We start from the raw sequence: 22,015 nt of genomic DNA on the forward strand, positions 1-22,015 counted from the left end.
GAATTCATTTGCCACAGCATTTCTCAGTGACTTGATATATTATCTGCAACAGAGTCATCTGGGTGCTCGTTAAAATGAAGTTCCTGGGCTCCAACCACCAGTTACTGCATCAGAATCTGTGGTGAGGGGGTGGAGGGGATCCAATAATCTGCATTTTGAACAGGTTCTTCATTTCTGTGCACACTTCAGATTAAGGACCACTGCAGCAAACTGGGCAATGGTTGCTGTTTGATGGAAACTTTTGTGCATAGGGCCAGGGCTGCTAAAAGCTGAGAATGGGAGAATCCAGCTGCCACCATTCTCTTAGGATGAAAGTCATAGCAGGTGGCAAGCAGCAGGGCCAGGACCCAGTGTGTTTCAGGAGGAGGCAATATTTTATTCTATTTTGAGCTCAGTGTATTATCATTTAAACACTCTTGCCCTCACTACTCTTTTCTTTTTAAAATAATGTAATTAAAACTTACCCAAAGACAGTCTCAAGATCAAGAAGCAAGAGGTTGGGAGTAGGACTCATATCAGGGCCCTGAGGAGGCCACTGTAAGTCTCTTCCCCTGTCCTTCCCTTCCACTGTGCCCCACCTGAACATCTTCAGGAAAACCAGGTCATAAAGAGACAATGGCAAGTCTCCTGGACCCCAAGATAAAGGTCAGAACAGACAAAGGACCCAGATGCCTGGGAAGCCTGAAGCAGGCCGCAGTTTGGACCTAAGGAATCCTTTGAGGCTGCAGGGTCCCTGTAGTGGAGTTGAGCAAAGACTCAGGCCTTGCGAGGTGGAGAGCGGCTGCCCGCACTGTGCCAGGCTGGCCCTCTTTGCGGACTGGTGTGGAATCTGCATCAGAAACATCAGAAGAGGCCAGGGGCTCCAGCTGCCCCTCCGAGCAGACACATTGGCCCTGGAGCTTCTGAGAGGAAGGTAGGATTTTAATATTCCGAAGGGTTTTCATACTTTTTCTATCATTTTACAGACCTCATATACATAGATATAGATATATTAAGAGATAGAACGAGCATAGAGAATTATTCCTGTAAGAAGTTACAAACTGTTCTCTATTTTAGAAAATACTTGAGAGTTAACTACCAAGGCTGACTTTTGCAGCTGGACCTATCTATTGCCAAACCTTACTCCTTGTCAAAGGAGATCCTAATTCTAGATGCATCCAGTTATCCAAAATAAAGCCTTACTATTTGCAGTGAGCCTTATTTAAGGCAGAAGATGCATTGTTTCTGCTGTCTTTTAAACAGACCCTGTCTCCAAGTCGTAATTGAGGCAATAATACATTCTGGAGGTTTACACATGCTGATGTAGGGGCTGAGGAAGACAACTGGAACATCTCATGTCTGAAGGAGAATAGGCGGGGATCTAGGTTTGAGTTCCTGACTCAGCCACTGACCAGCTATTTGGCTTTGCCAAGTTGCTTAAAATCTTTAAGCCTCAATTCCTCACCTGTAAAATAGACAAGGAAATTCTACTTGGAGGGATAAGTAGGATAGAAACCACTTATAACAATGTGGATAAATCTCACAAGCATAATGTAAATTGAAGCCACTCACAAGGCGTACATATTGTATGGATCCACTTATGGACAAAAATAGGGGAAAAATCTATAGTTAGAAATCAGGATCGTGGGTACTGTTGGGTATCGGGGTATAGTAACTGGAAGGGGGCTTGTGGTGGCTTATAAGTGCAGGAAATATTGTGGTATTTTCAGAAATATCCTCGTATCTTGATCTGGATATTGGTCTCACATGTCCAGTTTGTGAAAATGAATCAAGTTATATACACTTCAAGGTGTAGGGGTAGCGGAGCAGTAAACAGAGTGAGCATGTAGCAATTGTCCCACAAATATTCTTTGTCTCCCTTTGACTTTTCTTTCTTTTTTTGGGAGGTGGGGGAATTCTAGAAGTCCGACCATATCTTGTCTATATTGCAGGAAACACTGACCTGACATAGTGGACCTGATGTTATAGCTTTCTCGATTGTTAACTGGATTATGGCCTGTTGATTTTAAGTCATTTTTGTTCATTAAGGGTCTCCAAAATTAACCAAGGGAGAGAAAAGTACAACAGGTAAAGTGGTAAACTAGGGGTTGAGTTGATCTCTGTTTCACAATGCAGGGTGCTGACCACTGTAAATCACAGAGATCTCCATTTCAAGGCTTCTTGTTTTGAGATTCCAGATATTATTTCAGAATTAGGGAATCTCCACTGTTGCAGTCTTGATTGATTGAAGGATAGAAATGCGAATATTTTCTCTCTAAAGTCACATCTAAATATTACCTTTCTCGTAAACCAAAACTGAAATTTCCATTTGTATGAAAGTTATACCATTTTAAGTTAATTTCACACTATTTATAAAGAGAGAATATTATAATTAGTGACTCAAAAAGTAAAGTGTGGTTACTGTCTTTAAGCATCTCCCCTTTTCCAAGAATGTCTTGCTAAATTGTTAGACCTGGGGTCCCTTCAGGCCTTTTTGGTCTTTGACGGTAAATGACTTAACAACCATCCTTTCAGGGGAGGCATTTTGGAAGCTTTGCAGTTCATGGAATGCTAATAAAGTAACATTCTTGAAAGAGAGAACATGGGTCGCATGCTGCTGCCCTCATCTGACAATAGAAATCCCAGAGAACACTGGTGAATTATTTAGAGGTTTCCTGGTTTAGAAAAAAAGTGATTGCCTCTTTAGCTCCCTAATTTAAGGGAGAGATACTATGCTATCCTGCGACTCCAGTATAATTTCACTGCATGGCATAGTGCGTTCATCAGATCATGGGCAGAATCTATGAATACCAGCAAATCAAACATCTCTATTTACACGGATGGCGAACGGTAGGGAAAATGGCCATCAACTCATGGTGTTCCTTTTAGCAATTCTTATCTGGACAAAATTGCTTCTCTTCCCTTAGATGTAAAATGCAGAGGCTACTGCATTTTACATAAGGGTAGAGGACTGAACAGTTTTTCATCAAGAACCACAAATCAATAAATTTTATGATCTTAACTACTGGTGCTGTAATTGAGGTAAATCATCTTAACACGGGCAGTGTTCCTGAGGTTCTTTGAAGCATGCTCACTGCTTCTTTGAGTAAAATTGAGGGCTGACCTCCATTGACAAGAACACAGAGGCAAGGCTCATAAATACTCATATTCTCTACCAAGTTCTTTGGAGCAGGGCCGTTTCACCCAGGCCTGTAAATGTCCAATGTATGATTTAAGCAGAGAAAAGAAGATCTTGGCTGGACACTCCAGCTCTGTCAGTCACCCAGAGGCTCCTTCATGTGACAAAAGCGTGCTGCTTAATGAAAGTCATTAATTACCTTTTTATATCTATTTCTCAGAAGACAGATAGTTAGTAACTAGCAACTCAACACTTTGTACAAAACACTGCCAAAGGGTTTGCAAACAGAATTGAGCTCTGTATTTTAAGAAGTCACTGGTTTTGTCATTTTATATATCTCTTTTTTGAGACAGAGTCTCGCTCTGTTGCCAGGCTGAAGTGCAGTGGCAAGATCTGGGCTCACTGCAATCTCTGCTTCCTGGGTTCAAGCCATTCACCTGCCTCAGCCTCCCAAGTAGCACGGGATTACAGGCCCATGCCGCCACACCCAGCTAATTTTTGTATTTTTAGTAGAGTCGGGGTTTCACCACGTTGGCCCAGATGGTCTCAATCTCCTGACCTCGTGAACCGCCCGCCTCAGCCTCCCAAAGTGCTGGGATTACAGGCATGAGCCACCACGCCCAGCCCATTTTGTATATCTCTTATACAGAGTTAATTAATGATAGGAACAAGTAGACATTTAGCACATGATTCTTGATGACGTTAGAGATGAACAATCATACCATCCAATGTTCAGCAGGCATTTACTGTCATGTGGCACTCAGCTAATCATTTTATATGCATTATCTCTTCTAATCCTTCAACAACCCAACAAAGGAGCTACTCAGTATTCCCATTTTATAGATAAGGAAACTAAGACCAAGAGCAAGAGGGTAACCTACTTGCTCAAGGTTGTGTAGCTAAAAAGTGGAGGAGTTGGGATTTAATCACAGGTTGTCAAACTTCAGAGTCATGGAAGGGACCCTGGAAGTCCCCTTTTTCAGTAGCCTCCTCTCACGTATGAGTCAACTGGAGACTGCTGAAATGAAGCATCTTGTGAAGGGTGTCTCCACGAGTCCCAGGCAGAGCTGGGAAACTATCTCCTAATTCCCTACTAACACTCTTTCCTTTACACTCATGGGGACACCTCCTACCACCCCAAGGAAGCTTGTCCAGATTCTTTCCTGTGTGCTGAACAAATGTGAGTACATATCAGAAACACAAAGATAAGACCCTTTGAGAAAGCCTGCAGAGGATGCTGGAGGTTAAGGAGAGAAGTAGTAGGTCATATGACACAAGTGGAAACTATAGAAACAATTTGACACATGAATGCAAAGGTGGGGAAGTAGAAGACAGAGTGTACCTGAGACTGAGTGGACAGCCAGGAAGCCTTGTGCCGAGTGTGGCTCCAACGCAGAGCACACACACAGTAGTCGGTGTAGGTTAGGGGCTGACATCAACTTTGTGATTCTCTTCAAAATAAGTTTTTATGCTTAAAAACATTCTCCTCAGATCAACTCATATTCAAAACAGTATAGTTTTCAGAGTTGGAAACAAAGCAATTCGGCCATTCTTCAGAGAGTAAGATGGCTTTTGTATCAATAACACTGAGTTGGAAGGATTTAAAATACCCTTAAGAGCTGGCATGATTACAAATCGGGCATTATTGTGGTTTGGGTTGTATTGTTATACCCAAGGTCTTCTTGGTTCTAGAAAGCCGAACCATGCTAGTAGCCAGTGGAATTTCAGGAGACCCACGTGGGAACTTTAGAGTTACGTCTTTTATATCAGCAGAGTCCCACAGAATTGAGAACTTAGACTGGAACTTCTTATTTTTCTGTTTTCGGATAGCAGTGAGCTTCCCACATGTCCATATCCATGAAGAAAAGGGACACTGGGTTTGGGCAGGAAGGGCGGGAATGGTGAGAGGTGCAACCCTGAACACTTTCGGTGTGAGAACCGATGGCCACGTGGGGAAGTGGGAAAAGACTCAGAAGGTTCGCTGTTCTTCATGCTAGCTCAGTGACCTCAGATGTGTCCCTAACACCTTCTGAGCCTCTGTTTCCTCTTCTGCAAAACTGAGATGATTCTATTGGGAGTGAAAGCTAAGTGGAGAAGTGCACCTTGAAAGGGCTTTATAAAGAAGAGTGTGATGATTATTCTTCTCCTGACATGAGTTTTCTACTTCAGCATGTGGCATTTCTTTGGTTGGCTCAGCCCTGGTTCTCCTCGAATGCCCTGCAAATGGGTCCAAGGCCCTGTGTGCTGGCTGCTCCTTTTGAGAGCTGGACCTCGGGCATCTTCCCAGTCTGCCCTTTCTAATTCCTCCATGCAGTTCCCTTCATGGAAATTATTAATCTGCGGGCTTTTTCTTTTGAAGAAATGCTAAAGAAAACACCAGAGGACTCTGTGTTTCCCTCTGGGAGTCTGAGCAGTCTTTCAGCCTCCATGGGTTTCTGCCCTGTGGCCCGGAGTCAGGGTGCCACGTCGAGCTTGCTTCTGACTCTGCCCTCAGCTAGTTCTAACAGAGTTCCCAGGCCATCTGGAATGAGGTGTCAAGTCCTGGCCTGCACTCACAAGTGCAATTAAGACCAGTCTTTTTAAAAACAACTGTTAAAGGCAAAGGAGAATTTGGATCTCATCATATAAAACAGTTTTAAGCAATCAACTAATGGTGATTTGATTCATGAATATGTAATTTCAAAGCATTTACCATTTTGAACAAAGAGAGATTCCTTTACAAATACATATGGCAAAAACGGTATCCAGGTTTTTAACTTTTAATCTTACAGTATTCATAAAATCTTTATGGCAAAAGTTTTATAAGCCTATATAATATGTTTGAGTATCATCTTTAATGAAAGCTAACAAATTGGCCTGTTTTTCACTGTATCAAAATGCCTTGAAGTAGGGATTTATCCAGCAGAAGTGAGTGTGGGGGCTAGGCCTGCTCTGTTTATTTTGGGGTGTTCTAGTCAGGAAGGGTACCAGGGGTTGGGGAGGTATAATTCTCCCATGCTCTCAACAGGAAAGGAGAATCAGTTATGGGGAAGCACTGGGATCTTCATCAGTAGAGAAGCAAAAATATAAAAAAGGGGTTGGCTTTGACTGCTTTTTTGAATTTCTTTTTGACAACGGAAACTTCAGCTGTGGATTGAAAAGACGGACTCCGTTTCCCACTGCTTTCTCTAACATCTTTTCACTATGGTTTTAACAGTTGCCATGTCAGCTTATGCATAGATGGACACATCTTTGAAAAGGTGCCACTCTTGGGCAATGAGCAAGAGGGATCAACTGTTTACTTGCTTTCCCTCCTGGCTTAACTGTGCTTTGCCCACCCTCCCTTCCCAGCCAGGCCAGTGCTGCCAGAACATTTGGGTTCTGCAAATGGGTCCAAGGCCATGTGTGCTGGCTGCTGCTTTTGAGAGCTGGACTGCGGGCACCTTCCCAGTCTGCCTTTTCTAATTCCTCCATGCAGTTCCCTTCGTGGGCAATGAGTTGTGTCAGAACCTCACTGGGCAGCGTTGGAAGTCATAAGCAGGTGCTGTTGAGTCAAGTCCATATATTTATTGAACAGCTACTGTGTGTTCAGAACTGTCCCAGACGCTGGGGAGAGGGAGATATGTCAGGGGGTCCCCTACCATTTTAGAGCTTATGATCCTGGTAGGAGAGAACAGAGTGGTGCAGAAATGCCTACACATCTGGCAGGATGTGGTGATGATTGAATTGAATGAAGACAAACAAACGGAAGGTGCCGAAAGCTGAAGAGTTTGAATTGGGAAGAGTTCTTCCATTGGTTCTATCGGGGTTGACCTAGCATTACAAGAGTGAGTAAGACTTCTGGTTGATGTAGGTGATGGGAGAGAGCCTTTCAGTGCAAATTACCAAGGTTAGCAGAGCTATAGTAGTGAAAAGGTACAGCCTTTTTGGTCCCCATGCTTAGAAGTAAACCTCTACTTACCCGTATCTATCAGTGATGTGTCTTCCTGGTTTCCTCATGGAAGCTCATATTGAAGCTCTTTCATTAGCTTTAGGTTGCTGGTTCCTTGAGATCAAGGACCATGTATTTTTCTCCCTTTATTACTACTCATGATGCCTGGGAGAATGCTTTCTTATGTAGTGATTGAAATTCTTGTATCATTACAAACTGTGTTTTTGGTAAGTTTGCATCCCCAAGAAACTCTTTTCAGTAACGATTTCCACAGTCCTTCATATGATCTTGAAATATGATGCCTACATCTTTGTTTACCTGCCCAGATATTGATCAGTATGGTAACTCTGCTCCAGTGGTTGCTTGTGTGTTTCAATCACGCATGATTCTTATTGGCCACATTGGGGCAGGAGGCGGCACGTTAGAGGGAAGAAAAGGAGCACCCAAAGGCTGATCAGAAGAAGCCAAACCAGCCTAGTTGGTGGGGAAGTTAGTAAAGGTGGCAAAAAGTTATATATGGGCATAAAAAAAAAGACAATAAGCCCTTGAGATACTGTGTAAGCCTAAATGATGCAAATTATGGAGCACGATGGAAGGAAAAATACAAGTGGGAAGATTATCAAGAAGCCTCAAAATGAGTCAAATCAGATTCATGGCTGAACCACTCTAAAAATATTTACTTGATGTTGAAATTTAGTACTGACAGCTGAAGTTGAAAAATCTTTGTTATATTTCTGTTTTGTGTTAAAATGAAGATGACACCCAAGCTATCACTTTGTTCCCTTGGAATCCCAGGGTACACATGCCTTGTCACATCAGAATGATTGATTTTTCCTTTGGCTTTCTCACTACAGGAAATACCAGAAATAGCCCACCACCCTACGGGTTTCATCTCTCACCAGAAGAAATGAGGAGACAGCGGCTTCACAGATTCGATAGCCAGTGAGGTGGCATCTTGGGAAGACATGGCCTATTTGTGTAATTATTGCCCATTTGGCTCATTCCCCAAGCCCCTAATTCATTTTAATTCATTTTAAACAAAAGCAGAGTACACCGGTATTGCTCCAGATCGCTCACATCACCTGGGACAGTCCCATGGCCCCTATGAGTCAACTCACAGCTTGTGGGGAGTGGGCCTTCTCCCGGCCTTGTTCTTGCTCATAAACAGGTCACTTCCTCCATGAAGAGACCAGTTTCCACCCTCCCTTCTCTCACTGCTGACTCAGCGATGCCTCTGCCTCGGTCTGCTTTTGAAGACTGTGACCTTCACCAGGAGGTTTTACTTACACCAGTCGGGAAGATTAGTCCCTCATTCTGCCTGGAGTGCCCCGTGTTTGACTTGGCAGCGGGTGTGGAGCCATCCCCGCGTCCTCCTGGCGCATTGCCACTGCGGCTGTCCAGGAACAGGATGTGGCTGCCTTGGCCGAATGTTGTCCTACTCTCCCCAACCCTGGCGCCTCAGCTCCTCAGCTCCTCGGGCCCCTGCGTCTGGCTGGTGTTTGCAGGGCTTTCGCTCTGCTCTGGTATTGCTCTGCCTTTATAGAAAGTCTTATTGAAGAAGTGTAAGAAAGACCTAAGGTGGGGAAGACTCCTACACACACCATTAGTATCAGTGACACCAGCAATGTAGGTTCCCAGCCCCTTCCCAGTGGCAGCTTGTGTGTCCAGGAGATAGGACGTCATTTAACGCATCAGCAAAGTAGCAGCAGATGCCACATACAGAGTAGAGCGAAGGCATTTGGTGGATCGGTCACTAGAGATCTATCTTGCAGAAAGTATGTTTTTCCTCATAAAAGTGCCTCTTAATTGGCCATTGTACCAGCCACTTGTCCTAGCCAAATGTCCAAAACACGCCCTTGGGCCCCGCCACGTTACAATCCACAGATTGTCTGTCTGAGTCGTTTAAGGCATTTCCTGGTGCTTGTGTTCCATGAATAAAAGGATGAAGTCAGAAGATCACTGATGTCTTACTGTCAACAGAGATATTTTAAAAGAGAGAAGCAGGAAAAGATCTTCCTTTTTTGATCTGCAACTTATATAGTTTTCTGATTATGCACATAATAGATATGCCTTCCAGATGCATAAGGCAAACATCTGGAAAGAAATATACCCAAATCTTAGCAGGGGTTATCTTTGGGAGTGGAGTACATGGGATTTTGCTTTCTTCATTTTTATAATTTTATATTACTCTCTTGGAAGATGTGTTTATGTGTGTGTGTTACTTTTACAATCAGGAAAACATTTATATAATAACAAATATATAGTCAAGAAAACAGACTTAAAAATAAATACTATGTGTCCATTGAGAAAATTCACAATATAAACAGAAATACAAATAAATACATACACAATTTTAAAGTCACCTGTAGCCCTACCCTTAGAGGTACCCAGGGTTAACATTTTGGTGGTATTGTCTTATCAATTTTTCTGTTGATACATTCAGCAAATTTGGAGCATATTGACCATGGAGTTTTGTGCCCAAATCCAATCTGAATTTACCTGGAAGAGGCCTTGACACCTGCATGGAAATGAGCTAAGAAAACCACTGGAGCCTTGGGAGCTCTTTGGCCTCCTGGCTGGCCCAGTAATATCTGAGCTCCTTTGGTTAATTTATAACTGATGTAAAACTACATCTTCTTTATAATATAAATGGTACCTGTGAGTCTAGAAGCTTTAAATGTGTTTAAATTAAAATATTCAAGCTAAATGTTACTGCTCTCTCCCAAATTCTGTAAGTTTGACTCCCGTTACCCCAATTAGAAGTAACTTCTTTCTTTCATGCCACTTTTATAGCATTTGGTAATTCTGCTATGACACATCTTGCCCCTATTATTAACTGTGCACAGCTACACAAAGGTGTGCCTTCTACGTGGGAACATGGATTGTGAATGACTCTGTAATGAGGCCTGAGTCTTAGTTATCTTTCCACTCACTCCCCGTCTCCCCTTTCCAACCTCAAAGGCTCACGACAGGGGCTCATTACATGTCAGTATTTCACCAAAGTATTTTTTCCATTGTATTAAGAGTCCAGTCACTGTATATGGAAGTATTTTATTTTTTTTTTTATATCACTTGAGTCCACTAGTAGTACTTCCTTGCTCTGTTTGACTTGTCAGATACAAAGACACAGGATTAGATTTTGGGTGGTAAAATTGTGATACGCATGGCTGTTTATGGAGTGGAACATCTTAGCGATGTGAGAAAGGTCATTTTAGTTATAAATGTAAACCAGTTACTTTAGCACAACAATAAAGATGTTCTGGAAATTATTATAATTATTTTAGTTAATGGACTTGCCTGTAACAAGTGCTTATGTTTGGAATGTCCATTTTATTTTATTTTCCTCTACAATAAGGAATCCCTAAAGTTATGCCAACAAACTGGAATTGGATTGAGAAAGACAAAAGCCAGTGAGCAAGTGTATTAGACTAATTATCTCTAGTAGGGAATAAGCACTTAGAGCTAATTTTTTAATTTGGTTTATTTGTTAGTAGCTCCCTGATTGTCTGTTAAGCCCCTGGTTCCCACAGTTTGGTGTGGTCAGTCAACTTAAGAGACCTTTTAATGCAGAATCTTTACTTGGTTCTGAAGAGGAGGCAGTAGTTAAAATTGCTTCCTCTTAATGACTCTGAATGTATTGCCTGTGATTCCAAAGTTGTACATAATTGTTCAGACCTCCTCCATCCTTTTAAATTGCCTGCTGCAGTAAATAACTAGTTTGAGTAGAACTAGATCCTGTCTATCTATTTGGCACATGTTCTGCTGCCTGGGGAGTAAGCAAGCTAAAGGGATGAGAAAGACCACCTCCCCCTACCCTGGAAATTGCACTGCAAGGCAGGGCGAGAATGGGGTAGCTGGCAGACCTGGCCTCCTTGTTCCCAGTCTTAGTTTTTCTGGAGAGATTCAGTATTCAGTAAAGAATAGCATTCAATTAGTCAAAAAATATATATATAACTTCTTCCTTTCCCTTCCCATGAATCATTGCAGTCATTCCCTAAGTTTCTTCTCTTTCTGTCTTTTTTTTTTTTCATGGCTGCTAGTATTTTATTTTAGAATCACAGACTCTCAGCTTAGAGAGTCTCAGTATCTCAATTATTTGCTCTGTTCAATACTTAACAATACCTCCTCACTCAATTCTACATAACTCCAGCTTAGTCTTCCAAAATTCACTTTCATGATGCCACTCAGCATCTCAAATACCTTTCATTGGCTCTCTGCTGCCAAAGGATAAAGGTCAAAGTCATTAGCCTCAACAGTGGGCTTCAACCAGCCTTTGGACCTCAGCCCCATTTATCCTTCACAGAGGCTGGTAACTAGTCTCACTGCTCAGGCTGTGAGTGTTCCTGATCTTGTGACATTCTGTGCTGTGCTTTTACATGGAACAGCTCTTTCCTCTCTCTTGGCCCATTCAGATCCTCCTCATCCAGCCCCCATCTGAATCCTGTAACAGACACAACCACATCTACACAGTTTCCACATACCACTTGGAATTGCTGGTTATGCTGCAATGAGAGAATGTCTTTGTCTTTAAATTGTAAGCTTCATGAGGGCAGGGACCATCTGTTTCTCTGTCTCTCCTCACAGTGCCTTGAGCAGTACGTTGTCTGGAATGTCAGAACCAATAAATACTTGTGGATTGAAACAAAAAGAGAAGCTCATTTATACTGTCACCAGTGGCGCACATAAACACTAGTGCCTGGTGCTTATTGATATCATTGTAGGTCTTTTTTTTTTCCCTTGAATCACGTCAAGGAAAGAATGATGGAAAGCATTCGCTGGTAGAAATAGAGACTTCGGGGCCTTTGTCAGTCTGAAGACATGTCCCACTGCATCGAATGCTGTGACCTGGTACACAAAGCTCAAGATTCCCACACGACCAAAAAGTGTCACCAAGGAGTCCCTGTGAGTAGTACCGAATCTTGCCATGTGCTTTTTACAGGTCTGCGTTGGATGTGTTTGTGCTAACGTTTTTTCCTTCTGTGGTATTTAGGGGCAGAGAGAGAATGATCTTAACATCTCGATCAGATGACAGATGAATTGGCAGATTTAGATATGTGATTTATACTTTAGAAAAACTAAAATGTTGCTAATATAATAGAAATCATTAAATTTGGTCATAATAGGTATTGCTGCTTGGGAAGAGAGTAGTGTCATAAAATCAATGGCATCATGTGGCTTAAAGAGACTCTTGGAATCTGGGACACACACAAGCAAAACCCTAGAAACAACAGTTCTGCTATGTGGCTCTCTGGATGCGAAACTGGATCCCTTCTCTAAGTATTTTGGAAAACACTGCTCAGCCACCTCCAGTGAGGGTTTCTGCCAGGAAGTTGTGAAATTACTGTGTCTTTCTCTCACTATTTCCCCCTTAGATAACTTGTTTAGTGCCTGGATGAAAATTCTAAACACAAAAATCAAACGAAAGTTTGTAACTTAAGAGATTCATGATATTTATTTGAGATTCTTTCAAGTTATTGCCTGCCTCTGACCTTGAGATACTATCTCTTTACAAGATCCTCTCCCTCAACAATTTAAATCTATCTTGCATATCCTTAGTAGCAGATAATTATTAATGGAATTGAACAAGGTCTTCAGACTCTCGTTATAGAGGAGCACCAAGGCCAACCTCTCTGCTCTTCAGGGTGTGCACCCAGGGCCCACAGCACCTGGAAGCTTCTACAGATTCAGACTCCTGCTCCCCAGACCAAATGATCAGAATCTACATTTTAACAGGTCCCCTGTGGTTTATAGGCACCAATGTACTTCTCAAATTTCAGTGCGCACAAGTGCATTTTACACCATTTATTGCATGTAAAGCAGACTGACTGCTTGGGGACCAGAAGAACATTTTACTCCTCGTTATACAATTTTCCCTACTTTTATCAAACATAAAAATGATTACAGGTTGAGAATTTCATCTGTGGCTGATAAAATTATAACCACTAAGTATATAATCACTGAGGATGCAAGCTACCCCCTAGAGATAATGTATGAAGGAATTGCCTTGCTGGCAAATGGGAGAACAAAAATGACTAAGTTGGCTGGTGCTGCAGTGACTGAGCATCAAGTAAGGGCCTTCAGATCCTCCTTTCTCCAGCTCAGAGCAGTTGCCCTAAATGACTGACCTTGGGTTTCTAGGGGCTCCAGAGGTAATATGGTTTGGCTGTGTCCCCACCCAAATCTCATCTTGAATTCCCACGTGTCATGGGAGGGGACTCGGTGGGAGGTCTCATGGAATCATGGGGGAACGTCTTTCCCGTGCTGTTCTTGTGATAGTGAATATGTCTCACGAGATCTGATGGTTTTGAAAAGGGGAGCTTCCCTGCACAAGCTCTCTTCTCTTGTCAGCCACCATGTGAGACGTGCCTTTCACCTTTGCCATGATTGTGAGGCCTCCCCAGGCACGTGGAATTGTAAGTCCAATAAACCTCTTTCTTTTGTAAATTGCCCAGTCTCAGGTATGAAAATTTATCAGCAGCATGAAAATGGACTAATACAGGAGACATGGCTGGTTTTCATTTCTTTTCTTTTTTTTCTTTTTTTTTGAGACAGAGTCTCGCTCTGTTGCCCAGGCTGGAGTGCAGTGGTACGATCTTGGCTCACTGCAAACTCCACCTCCCAGGTTGATGCCATTCTCCTGCCTCAGCCTCCCAAGTAGCTGAGACTACAGGTGCCCACCACCTCGCCCAGCTAATTTTTTGTATTTTTAGTAGAGATGGGGTTTCACATGTTAGCCAGGATGGTCTCGATCTCCTGACCTCATGATCCGCCCACCTCGGACATGGCTGGTTTTCAGTTGACCCTGAGATAAAAGCCTGTGGGATCCCCCAAAATAGCTCTGTCCTCATGGGTTCCTCACCCCCTCCCTCCAGAACAGCTTGAGACAGTCTCCAAGCTGAGCTGGATGGGCTTCCTTAGAACCCGTAAAACAAGGGGCTTTGCAGTGACAGGAGCAATCCAGGACACCTCTATGTGAGACCCTCTATTTTCTAACCAATTCACGAATGGGTAAAGCTGCTGGGAGGTAATGGAGTAAAGGATAAAAGTATTATCTTTAGAACAGACAGACGAGGGTTTGGATTCTACTAGATGGTGACTGTATGACCTTAAAGTAGTTATTCTCTCTAAAGCTCAGTTTCCTTGTCTGCAAAATAGGACAGCTGTAGGGTTGAGAGGAAGCATATATAGCAGAGCCAATACTGCTGCTGTCACATAGTAGATGGTCAGGGAATGTTAGTTGAGTACCCTTATTTCTCTATCAATCAGGTAAAAGGTTGGCCCAAATACCAATGAAGTTCCTTCCTACTTAAAAGTAGGTCCAAGGCTGGGTGCAGTGGCTCATGCCTGTAATCCCAATGCTTTGCAAGGCTGAGGCAGGAGGATGATTTGAAGCCAAGAGTTTAAGACGAGCCTGGGCAGCAGAGCAGGACCCTGCTTCTATAAAAATTAAAAATTAACCAGGCACAGTAGCACATGCTTGTAGCCCACCTACTGGGGAGGGTGAGGCAGGAGGATCATTCGAGCCTGCGAGTTCAAGGCTCCAGTGAGCCATGATTGTACCACTGAACTCCAGCCTGGGCAACAGGCAAGACCCTGTCTCAAAAAAAAAAAAAAAAAAAGGCCACAAAGCAGTTATTGAATATCTGCACTCCACCTACCCCCATGTTTGGCTATAAAGAGAAATGTAATAATCAATACCTAACTCCTGACTTCAAGTCACGGTGGTTAAAAGTAACAATATCTTTGGTTTCATAAATCTCTTTGTAGTTGACTTTCACACCTTGAATCCTCCCAACAATGCTGTGAAGCAGGTGGTCTTATTCTCACTCAACTAATGAGACAGCTGAGGCCAAGAGGGTGTAAGCCCCATGCCCACTGACCACTGCCCAAGCAGCTCCCGTGGGGTTGATACAGACCTTCCCCCTGAAGCCTGCTTTCATTTCTCTTCTGCGCGCCATCACTGTGCATAGAACAGTGTTTCCAAGAGCCTCCGAATCCCATCCTTTCCAGCCTACACTCTTCCCTTCTGCAGTTCACACTTCCACAAGTGTGAGCCACATTACAATGTAAGCTAGAAGAAAAAAGTAAACCCGCATTGGCTTGAAAGAAAATAAATGCACCAGATAAAACACAGTTGTTTTTGGAAGTCATCACAGAATTTTATATATAATGAACCATATTATAAATCGTAATACAACAAAGATTTAAGTGCCAATGGCAGACCAGGCATCTTGCAAAAGTTACATGCTGAAAGTCTTTAACTTTACAACCAGAGGTTAGAGAAAGGGATGCAATTTATTAGACACATTTCACATTTTTCCCATGAATTATTAAATATTTAAGCACCATAAAATTCAAGCATTTCACATGGATGTGGCAGCCAGCCTTGGTGGTTTAAAATGCATTATGCAGAGTTTCTAGCAGATAATAACAGTGACAATTGCAGAGTACTGATTTTTAATGTCAATTGTTTGTTCCCTGCAGAACTTACTGATAATGTCCCTACAGGAAATTGTGATATTTTCTGTGCTACAGTAACTTTGAGGATTGAAATGAAACAGCATTCCCAATGACATTAAGAATTGGCCACATATAAATAATTCTAATCAGTAATTTATATGCCCTGTGAGAATCATAATTCTGTGTAAAAAAAAAGAAATATTTTTCATATTAGTTTATTTTAAATACAAAATGTGACCATAGTAAGTGTATGATGATGGGTATGCTAGACAGGTAATCTAACTTAATTTTCAGTGCAAGAGTAGCTGTCATGTCCCACCGTATTAATGAGGGAAATGAAGCTAAGAAAGTTGGCAAAACTCACCCAGGATAACAGCTGAAAAATGACTAAGCCAGATTTCAAACCTGGGTTCGACCAACTCTCAAGTCCTCTTCTTTCCACTATTCTTGCAGCCATACCAAGTAAAAGTAACAATTATCAGATTATTCCAGTGAGCTGATAGAAACACAGATCTAATATAATTTCCTGGAACACACTGAATGGTTTGCTTTACTATAATCTACACGAGGTTCAAAATAAGATGATAAAGCCCAATTGTAGTGCACCATTCCATTGACTATTTTTCGGAGCACCAATAACATGTATACAAACGTTTAGCAAAGATTTTATGCTAGGAAGCTCTTAAATCCTGAGGGAATACAGATTACAGCATAAGGTAAGTCATGTCACATTTTACTGAAGGGTCTTCTCAGTCGGATCTCTCAAATCTCATTTCTGAAATTTCTGTTTATAGAAAAAACAAAAATCTATTTTTGGAGGGGTGTGATAAGCCCACTTTGAAAGCTTATCAATTGGCTTTCTGGCAATAATTGTAACAAGAGAATGTGGGTATACAAATATGTTGACTATTAAAATATTCCGAAATAGGAAGTGGTTTATACTTGTAACTGTCTTGCTGATGAGCTGAAGACCTTATATGCAGAGCTGAACACCTAATGCCTAATGATGTTTATGGAATTGTCATTGAAAAAAATGAATTGGCAGTAATGTGTTCAACTCTGTGCTAGGCATTAGGCGTACAAAAACGAGTCAAGCATGGTTCCTGCCCTCAAGGGGCTTGCATTTTGGCAATGGAATGAAGGAAGTGCACTGAGACATTAAAGAAGCAATGGGGAACGGAGAAAATGAGGACAGCCCCGTGCACTGCACAAGAGCAGCAGAAGGGAGCCTAAGTTTCCCCCAGGGAATTCACCTCCCACGCAGGGTAAACTGACCCCAGGGAGGACATCACTGGTGAAGCAGGAGCAAAGTCGAAGAGGTGCTGGGAGTGTCTGCAGAGCTGCACACAGTTCATCATGACAGGAAATACTCCTAGAGGGAACCCTCGGACAGTCCCCACTGGACCTTTCACCCCATAGGAAGTAAGTCATTTGGACTTCATGGGCAGCGGAGTCACAGAAGGATTCTAATCCAGAGGGTGACAAAATCAAGTTTGGGTGGATCTTAGATGGCAACTGGGATTTGAAACTAAGGCACCAACTGGGAGATGCCTACTGCAAGGGTGGAGGTGGAAGACAAAGGCTGTGTGAGACGGGCACGGGGCTAAAGAGGAGGTAGCCATCCAAAGCAGCGATGACTCAGCTTTCAATGTGGGGAGTGTGAGAGCAGAACGAAAGGGCCACTCATAGCATGGAAACCTGCCTGGATGAATGGGCTCCACTCACTGAGAATCAGAACCCAGAAGTAAGCATCCCAGATTTCCAGCACGGGCACAGAACAGTTCCCATTAGGGCAATCTAGGCACGTTCCAGTCTACAAGGTTGGTGGGGAGGCAGGGAGAGAAGGGTTTGATAAGGATCATCTCCAATAATGGGTTAGGAGAACAACTTAAAAGCTTTGTTCATCACCTCCACAGAGAAAGGGTAATTGAAGGCACATTGATATATAACCAGGTGAAGAAAATAATGGTTTAAGGTAACAGGATCTTCTATTCCAAGAAGTTATTTTTCCGCCCTTTTGATCCTTTAAAATGCTTTTGTAAAATTAGAGGGCAGTGTTAATGCTGCATTTAGAGACAGCTCTTGTAATACTAACATTTTGAACAGTCTGATACCTTCCCAAGCTCACTGTGGAGTAAACTGTCTACATAATTTAGCCTGTGTTTGTGTGGGGTTTTTTTTTCTTATTTATTAACTTATGAAGATAATACTCTAATACCAACATTAAAGTGTTTAAAATAATTAGCAAGCAAGATACGTTTCTGATGTTCCATTTGTCACCCTTACCTCTTCCCAGAAAATGTTCTCAGGCCAAGTTCAAGATGAACAAGTTGAACTTTTAGGCGGGTTGACTTTTGGTAATAGATAAAGCTTTTTTGGAAGGAGAAAGGTAATCACAAATAAGATTGAAATTGGCTTAAGTTTTAGGTGCACAAAAATATTCAACATGCCAGAGGATGGTTTAAAAAATATCAAATGGGTCAAATGAACTAGGAAATATTCTGCTACATCAAGAAAATATTTCATCTTAAAATACACATTTTTCTTTTTACCAGAAAATACTCTTAAAATAAATTGCCACCCCGGGGGCAGCCCATAGCAAAACTCATTTGAAATGTGTTCTGCATATAAGAGCTCATTACAAATCAAGGTTTGGCAAGGAAAACATTTCTTATAGACAAAATTTTAATTGAGTTTTTCTTCTCAATTATTTTTAAGTGCACGGAAACAAAGCACTAAAATGAGTGTCACGCTCATGAGAAATTTCTTTAGTTTTTTCTAAAATGCCTTTTTCTTTTAGATGAGGAAGGTGAGTTTCCTAAAAATTTTTTCCAACAAATCTTTTAAATTTAGGATTAGATCACCAAATTCCTAGCAAAATAGAAAAAGGGATCTTTTGCTTTACAGAAAAAATAATTATAAATTGACACACATTCTAAACTTTTTTAGAAAATACTAATGCCAAATGTCAAACTGTTGCCTTGGTACAAGACTGATATGAAATATAAGAATGTCTTTAAAATTGGCAAAATGGGATGCTCCTGTAACAGCCAACCACGGGAGCATAAAATTCAAATTATAAATTGTCTTTGTTTCGTTTAAAGATAGATAGTGCCATGTCCTCCTGATGGGGTAACCCTGACTTAAATGAATCTTCTTACCTAAGTTTAATTAAGTCGGCCCTTAATTTTCTCCCAAGTGCATAATGATAGCTCTGTCACGTCCCTGTGTGAGCTGCCATTATGTGTGTGGAGCAAAGTGTCCGTTGTGAGTGCAAGAAGCTGTGCAGGCTCTCCTGGGGAGGGGAGTGAGATGCTTTGTATGAAGCGCGTGCCTGCCTGAGTGAGCCCCATGTAGCGCCAGTCCCATTAGCACGCACGCACCTGTGACACGCCGGACCCCGACTGGGGAAAAGCAGTCTGTCTGGAAGTTCACTGCAATGGGGAGTCAATTTTTGTGAATAACTACCTTAATATTCACTAATAGCTTTTAGGCTCCTAATCTCTTATTGAATATTTTTTTTTCCATAATTGCTACTTTTCAAAAGGGTTGCCAAAGTAGGCATTTCTATTCTCTGAAAAATACAGAAGAGAACATAATGTTTTATATTCATCTGTGATGTGTTTATGCTAATGTCGCATCTCTGGAATACGGCGACTGTGGGCCTTCCTGCCATCATGATTCATTCTCCTTTGAAAGGAACTGTTAACGCTGGCAGTGTGAATTTTTTTTTTCTTCTTTAAAAAAAAAATCTCTTTGGGTCATGGTTTTACCATTATTTAAAGTATATGGAAAAATAGATTACAGAGGAAATCATTTTGAAATGTTGAAAATCTCTGCTTTCTAGTTTCATTCATTGACCTGTTTATTTTTTCCTATAAAATCCATCCAGAAGCCCACTGTATTATAGAGGAATTGACTTCAATTGTTTGAGATACTGTTAACCCAAGAATGAAGTTTTCAGTAATGTAATTTGTAATCTGGCCTTTATCATCTACTTGCCTTTCTGAGAATTAGCATATTTTTAAGTAAAGCCAGTTCTTCGATCATCCTCAGTAAAATAAGAGTATCTAGGTTCCCTAGATTGGGAGGTCCAAACAAATCCATCCGTGCAGCATTTGCTTAATGTGTAAGGAACCAGAGGACTCTGGGAATAACCACGACAAAACAGAAGGAACCACTGAAAGGGAGTCCAAAATGAGCACCATGACGTCTCTTAGCACAGTCTAGGAAGTCTTAGCCCCCTAGGAAGTTTCTCTTGGCCACGTGTTGGTGAATTTCGCATTCTCTAGCTATACTTCACGCAGACCTGGCACCGGCTGATTTTCTGGCGTTGGGCCTGGCTTTCTTTTAAGGTGTCTGGTGCTGGAGCAGAGGAAAACTGCAAGTCTGCTTTCACCGTTGTGAGCCAGAAGCTATACTTATTTGCAAAAAAGTGGCAAGTTCCCTGCCGGCCCTGGCATTCAAGGAATGGTGCTGCTCTGAAATCTTCCAGGCAGCTGCCAGGTGACATAAGGGCCTGCCCTCCTCCTTGGTCCCCAGCTCCTGTGTGCTACCCAGAAAACAAGACAGCATTAGGGCTCAGACACACACAGACAACCCCAGACCCAATCAGGGACACACCCAGGTTTGGGTCTCATCTTAACATTTTTCCTTAGATTATTCCATAAAGAACAAAATACAAGCGCTGAAAAGGAGTCGTAGTCAGCATGGTAAGTATGCACACAAATTGGCTCCAGTTTCACTGATGGCTGAAGCAAACTCATCTTCTAAATTCTACCAATGTGATCAAAATCAATCACAAGTGTTTTTAAAAGATAACGGCCCTGCATCCCAACAGGCTATGGTTTGCAACAGTCCCCGTGACCTTATGTCCTAAGCGCAGAGTGCTCAGAATTACTGTCCAATCCAGAGAGAAATGGCGGGAGAAGGTGTTAGGAAATGGTGAATGTGCCAGGGTTTTCAAGGGCATGGGACTCACCATCAGGAATGAATACCCGATCCAGAGGCTCCTCCAGGTCTGCGGACATGGGGGGATGGACTGGTCCTGGCTGTGCACCGCCACCGCCTGGGCCGGGGCCTCGCATACCGCACAGCGGCTGACATAGGGGCGGATCGCCTCTTCAGAGAGTGGCATCATGGGGAGGGGCGCAGCGCTGGCCAGCCAGTAGGATCTGTCGTTTCTCTGGGCATAGTGGCACACCTGGTGGATGTTGCAGTAGGCAAAGGGCAGCGTGCTAAACACGGGAAGGCAAGACCCTGCCAGACCTTGGGAGGGGAAGAAGAGACAGCTGGTGTCCAAGCACCCCATGTAGGTGTTCCCAGACCCTTCCTTCCTCCATCTGGCCTTTGCAGATACGTGTTCTGAAATCTGGAGGCCCTCGCCAAAGCCTACTTCTGTGGTGAGGAAGCCATTTCTGACACCTCCCTGGTCCTGTGGGCCAGCCCTCATCCCCTCATCCCTCACTCGAGCCAAGCAGGGGGCCAGGTGCTGGAGGTGGGCACCGAGCAGGGAACTGGATGAGCAAACAAGCAATGAAAATACAGCACAACAAGCCCTAAGAATGAGAAGTGTGGTGTTCCGGGACCTCAAGGAAGGATAACTGGAATATGTGATTTTAAGTTAGGACTTGAAATATGAAGAGGATTTAGCCAGGCTTGGAGATGGTGGTAGTGACTACTCAAAAGAGAGATATAGCGTCAGAGGGGGTTGGATATAAGGGATCGTGGAGCTCACAGAACTCAGACATGTTCAGTGCAGGGACTATGAGGAGAGGGTATCTGCACTGTCTGTCTCAGGAGTGTCCAGTGATAAATCAGACCATTGGATGTGGCCTTTGTCAATCTCGTTAAGGAGTTTGGACTTTATCCCAAGAGTTCTGCAGAGTTTTAAGATGTGTGCTCTGGTTAGAACAAGGGGGGAGAAGCAAGACGGATGGTACAAAGACCAGGCAGGAAAGAAATTGATGGCAGAGGGAGAGAAGGAGAGAAGGAAACAGATTCAGGATATTAACATCACTTCCTCCTTTCTCCTGTGCTCAAAGAAACTAGCCCCTTGTGATGGGAAAGGACATGGCCAAACCCAAGGGAAAAATGCAGGGGATGTACAAGTAGTTGCCAGCCCAGGCTTGCACTCTTTGACTACCCTTTTTAACAGCTGGGGTCACTGCCTAGTGAGAGCAATGGCGAGCACCTCACCGTCAACTGTCCCCGTCAGCATATCCTTCCTGCACCTTCCATTCTAACCATGATTTTCTTGGAAAGACAGTGTTTCCTGGCAGCCAGGTACTTAAGCCTTTGACTTGAAATCAGTCCCGCAGCTTGCAAATCTACTATTGAAAATTGACAAGGGCTGGGCACGGTGGCTCACACCTGTAATCCCAGCACTATGGGAGGCCAAGGCGGGAAGATCACCTGAGGTCAGATATTCGAGACCTACCTGGCCGCAAGACCCCAGCTCTACTAAAAATACAAAAATTATCCAGGCATGGTGGCACAAGTCTGTAGTCTCAGCTACTCAGGAGGCT

The 22,015-nt window shown here is 42.8% G+C and overlaps 2 protein-coding genes across 10 annotated transcripts in view; one reads left to right on the top strand and one right to left on the bottom strand.

Annotated features, from left to right (window-relative positions):
• Nucleotides 1-11,676, top strand: part of RHBDD1 (rhomboid domain containing 1) — a 194,741-nt gene extending 183,065 nt beyond the window's left edge. For all 9 annotated transcript variants that reach the window (XR_008546715.2, XR_008546716.2, XR_010149904.1 and 6 more), the window contains one exon: nucleotides 7,883-11,676. Coding sequence is in view for 6 of the 9 variants with exons in the window: in XM_016950599.4 (XP_016806088.1) it covers nucleotides 7,883-7,974 (92 nt within the window). In the remaining 3 variants the exon portion in view is untranslated. The remainder of the gene's footprint in view (nucleotides 1-7,882) is intronic.
• Nucleotides 11,677-19,328: 7,652 nt separating this feature from the next.
• Nucleotides 19,329-22,015, bottom strand: part of COL4A4 (collagen type IV alpha 4 chain) — a 157,373-nt gene continuing 154,686 nt past the window's right edge. The window contains exons 47-48 of the mRNA XM_516128.7: nucleotides 20,470-20,756; nucleotides 19,329-20,040 (exon numbers count right to left, since the gene is read on the bottom strand). Coding sequence (XP_516128.5) covers nucleotides 19,777-20,040; nucleotides 20,470-20,756 — 551 coding nt within the window. The 3' untranslated portion in view covers nucleotides 19,329-19,776. The remainder of the gene's footprint in view (nucleotides 20,041-20,469; nucleotides 20,757-22,015) is intronic.

Source organism: Pan troglodytes, chromosome 13, assembly GCF_028858775.2.
Source record: "Pan troglodytes isolate AG18354 chromosome 13, NHGRI_mPanTro3-v2.0_pri, whole genome shotgun sequence".
In the NCBI taxonomy this organism is placed as follows: Eukaryota; Metazoa; Chordata; class Mammalia; order Primates; family Hominidae; genus Pan; species Pan troglodytes.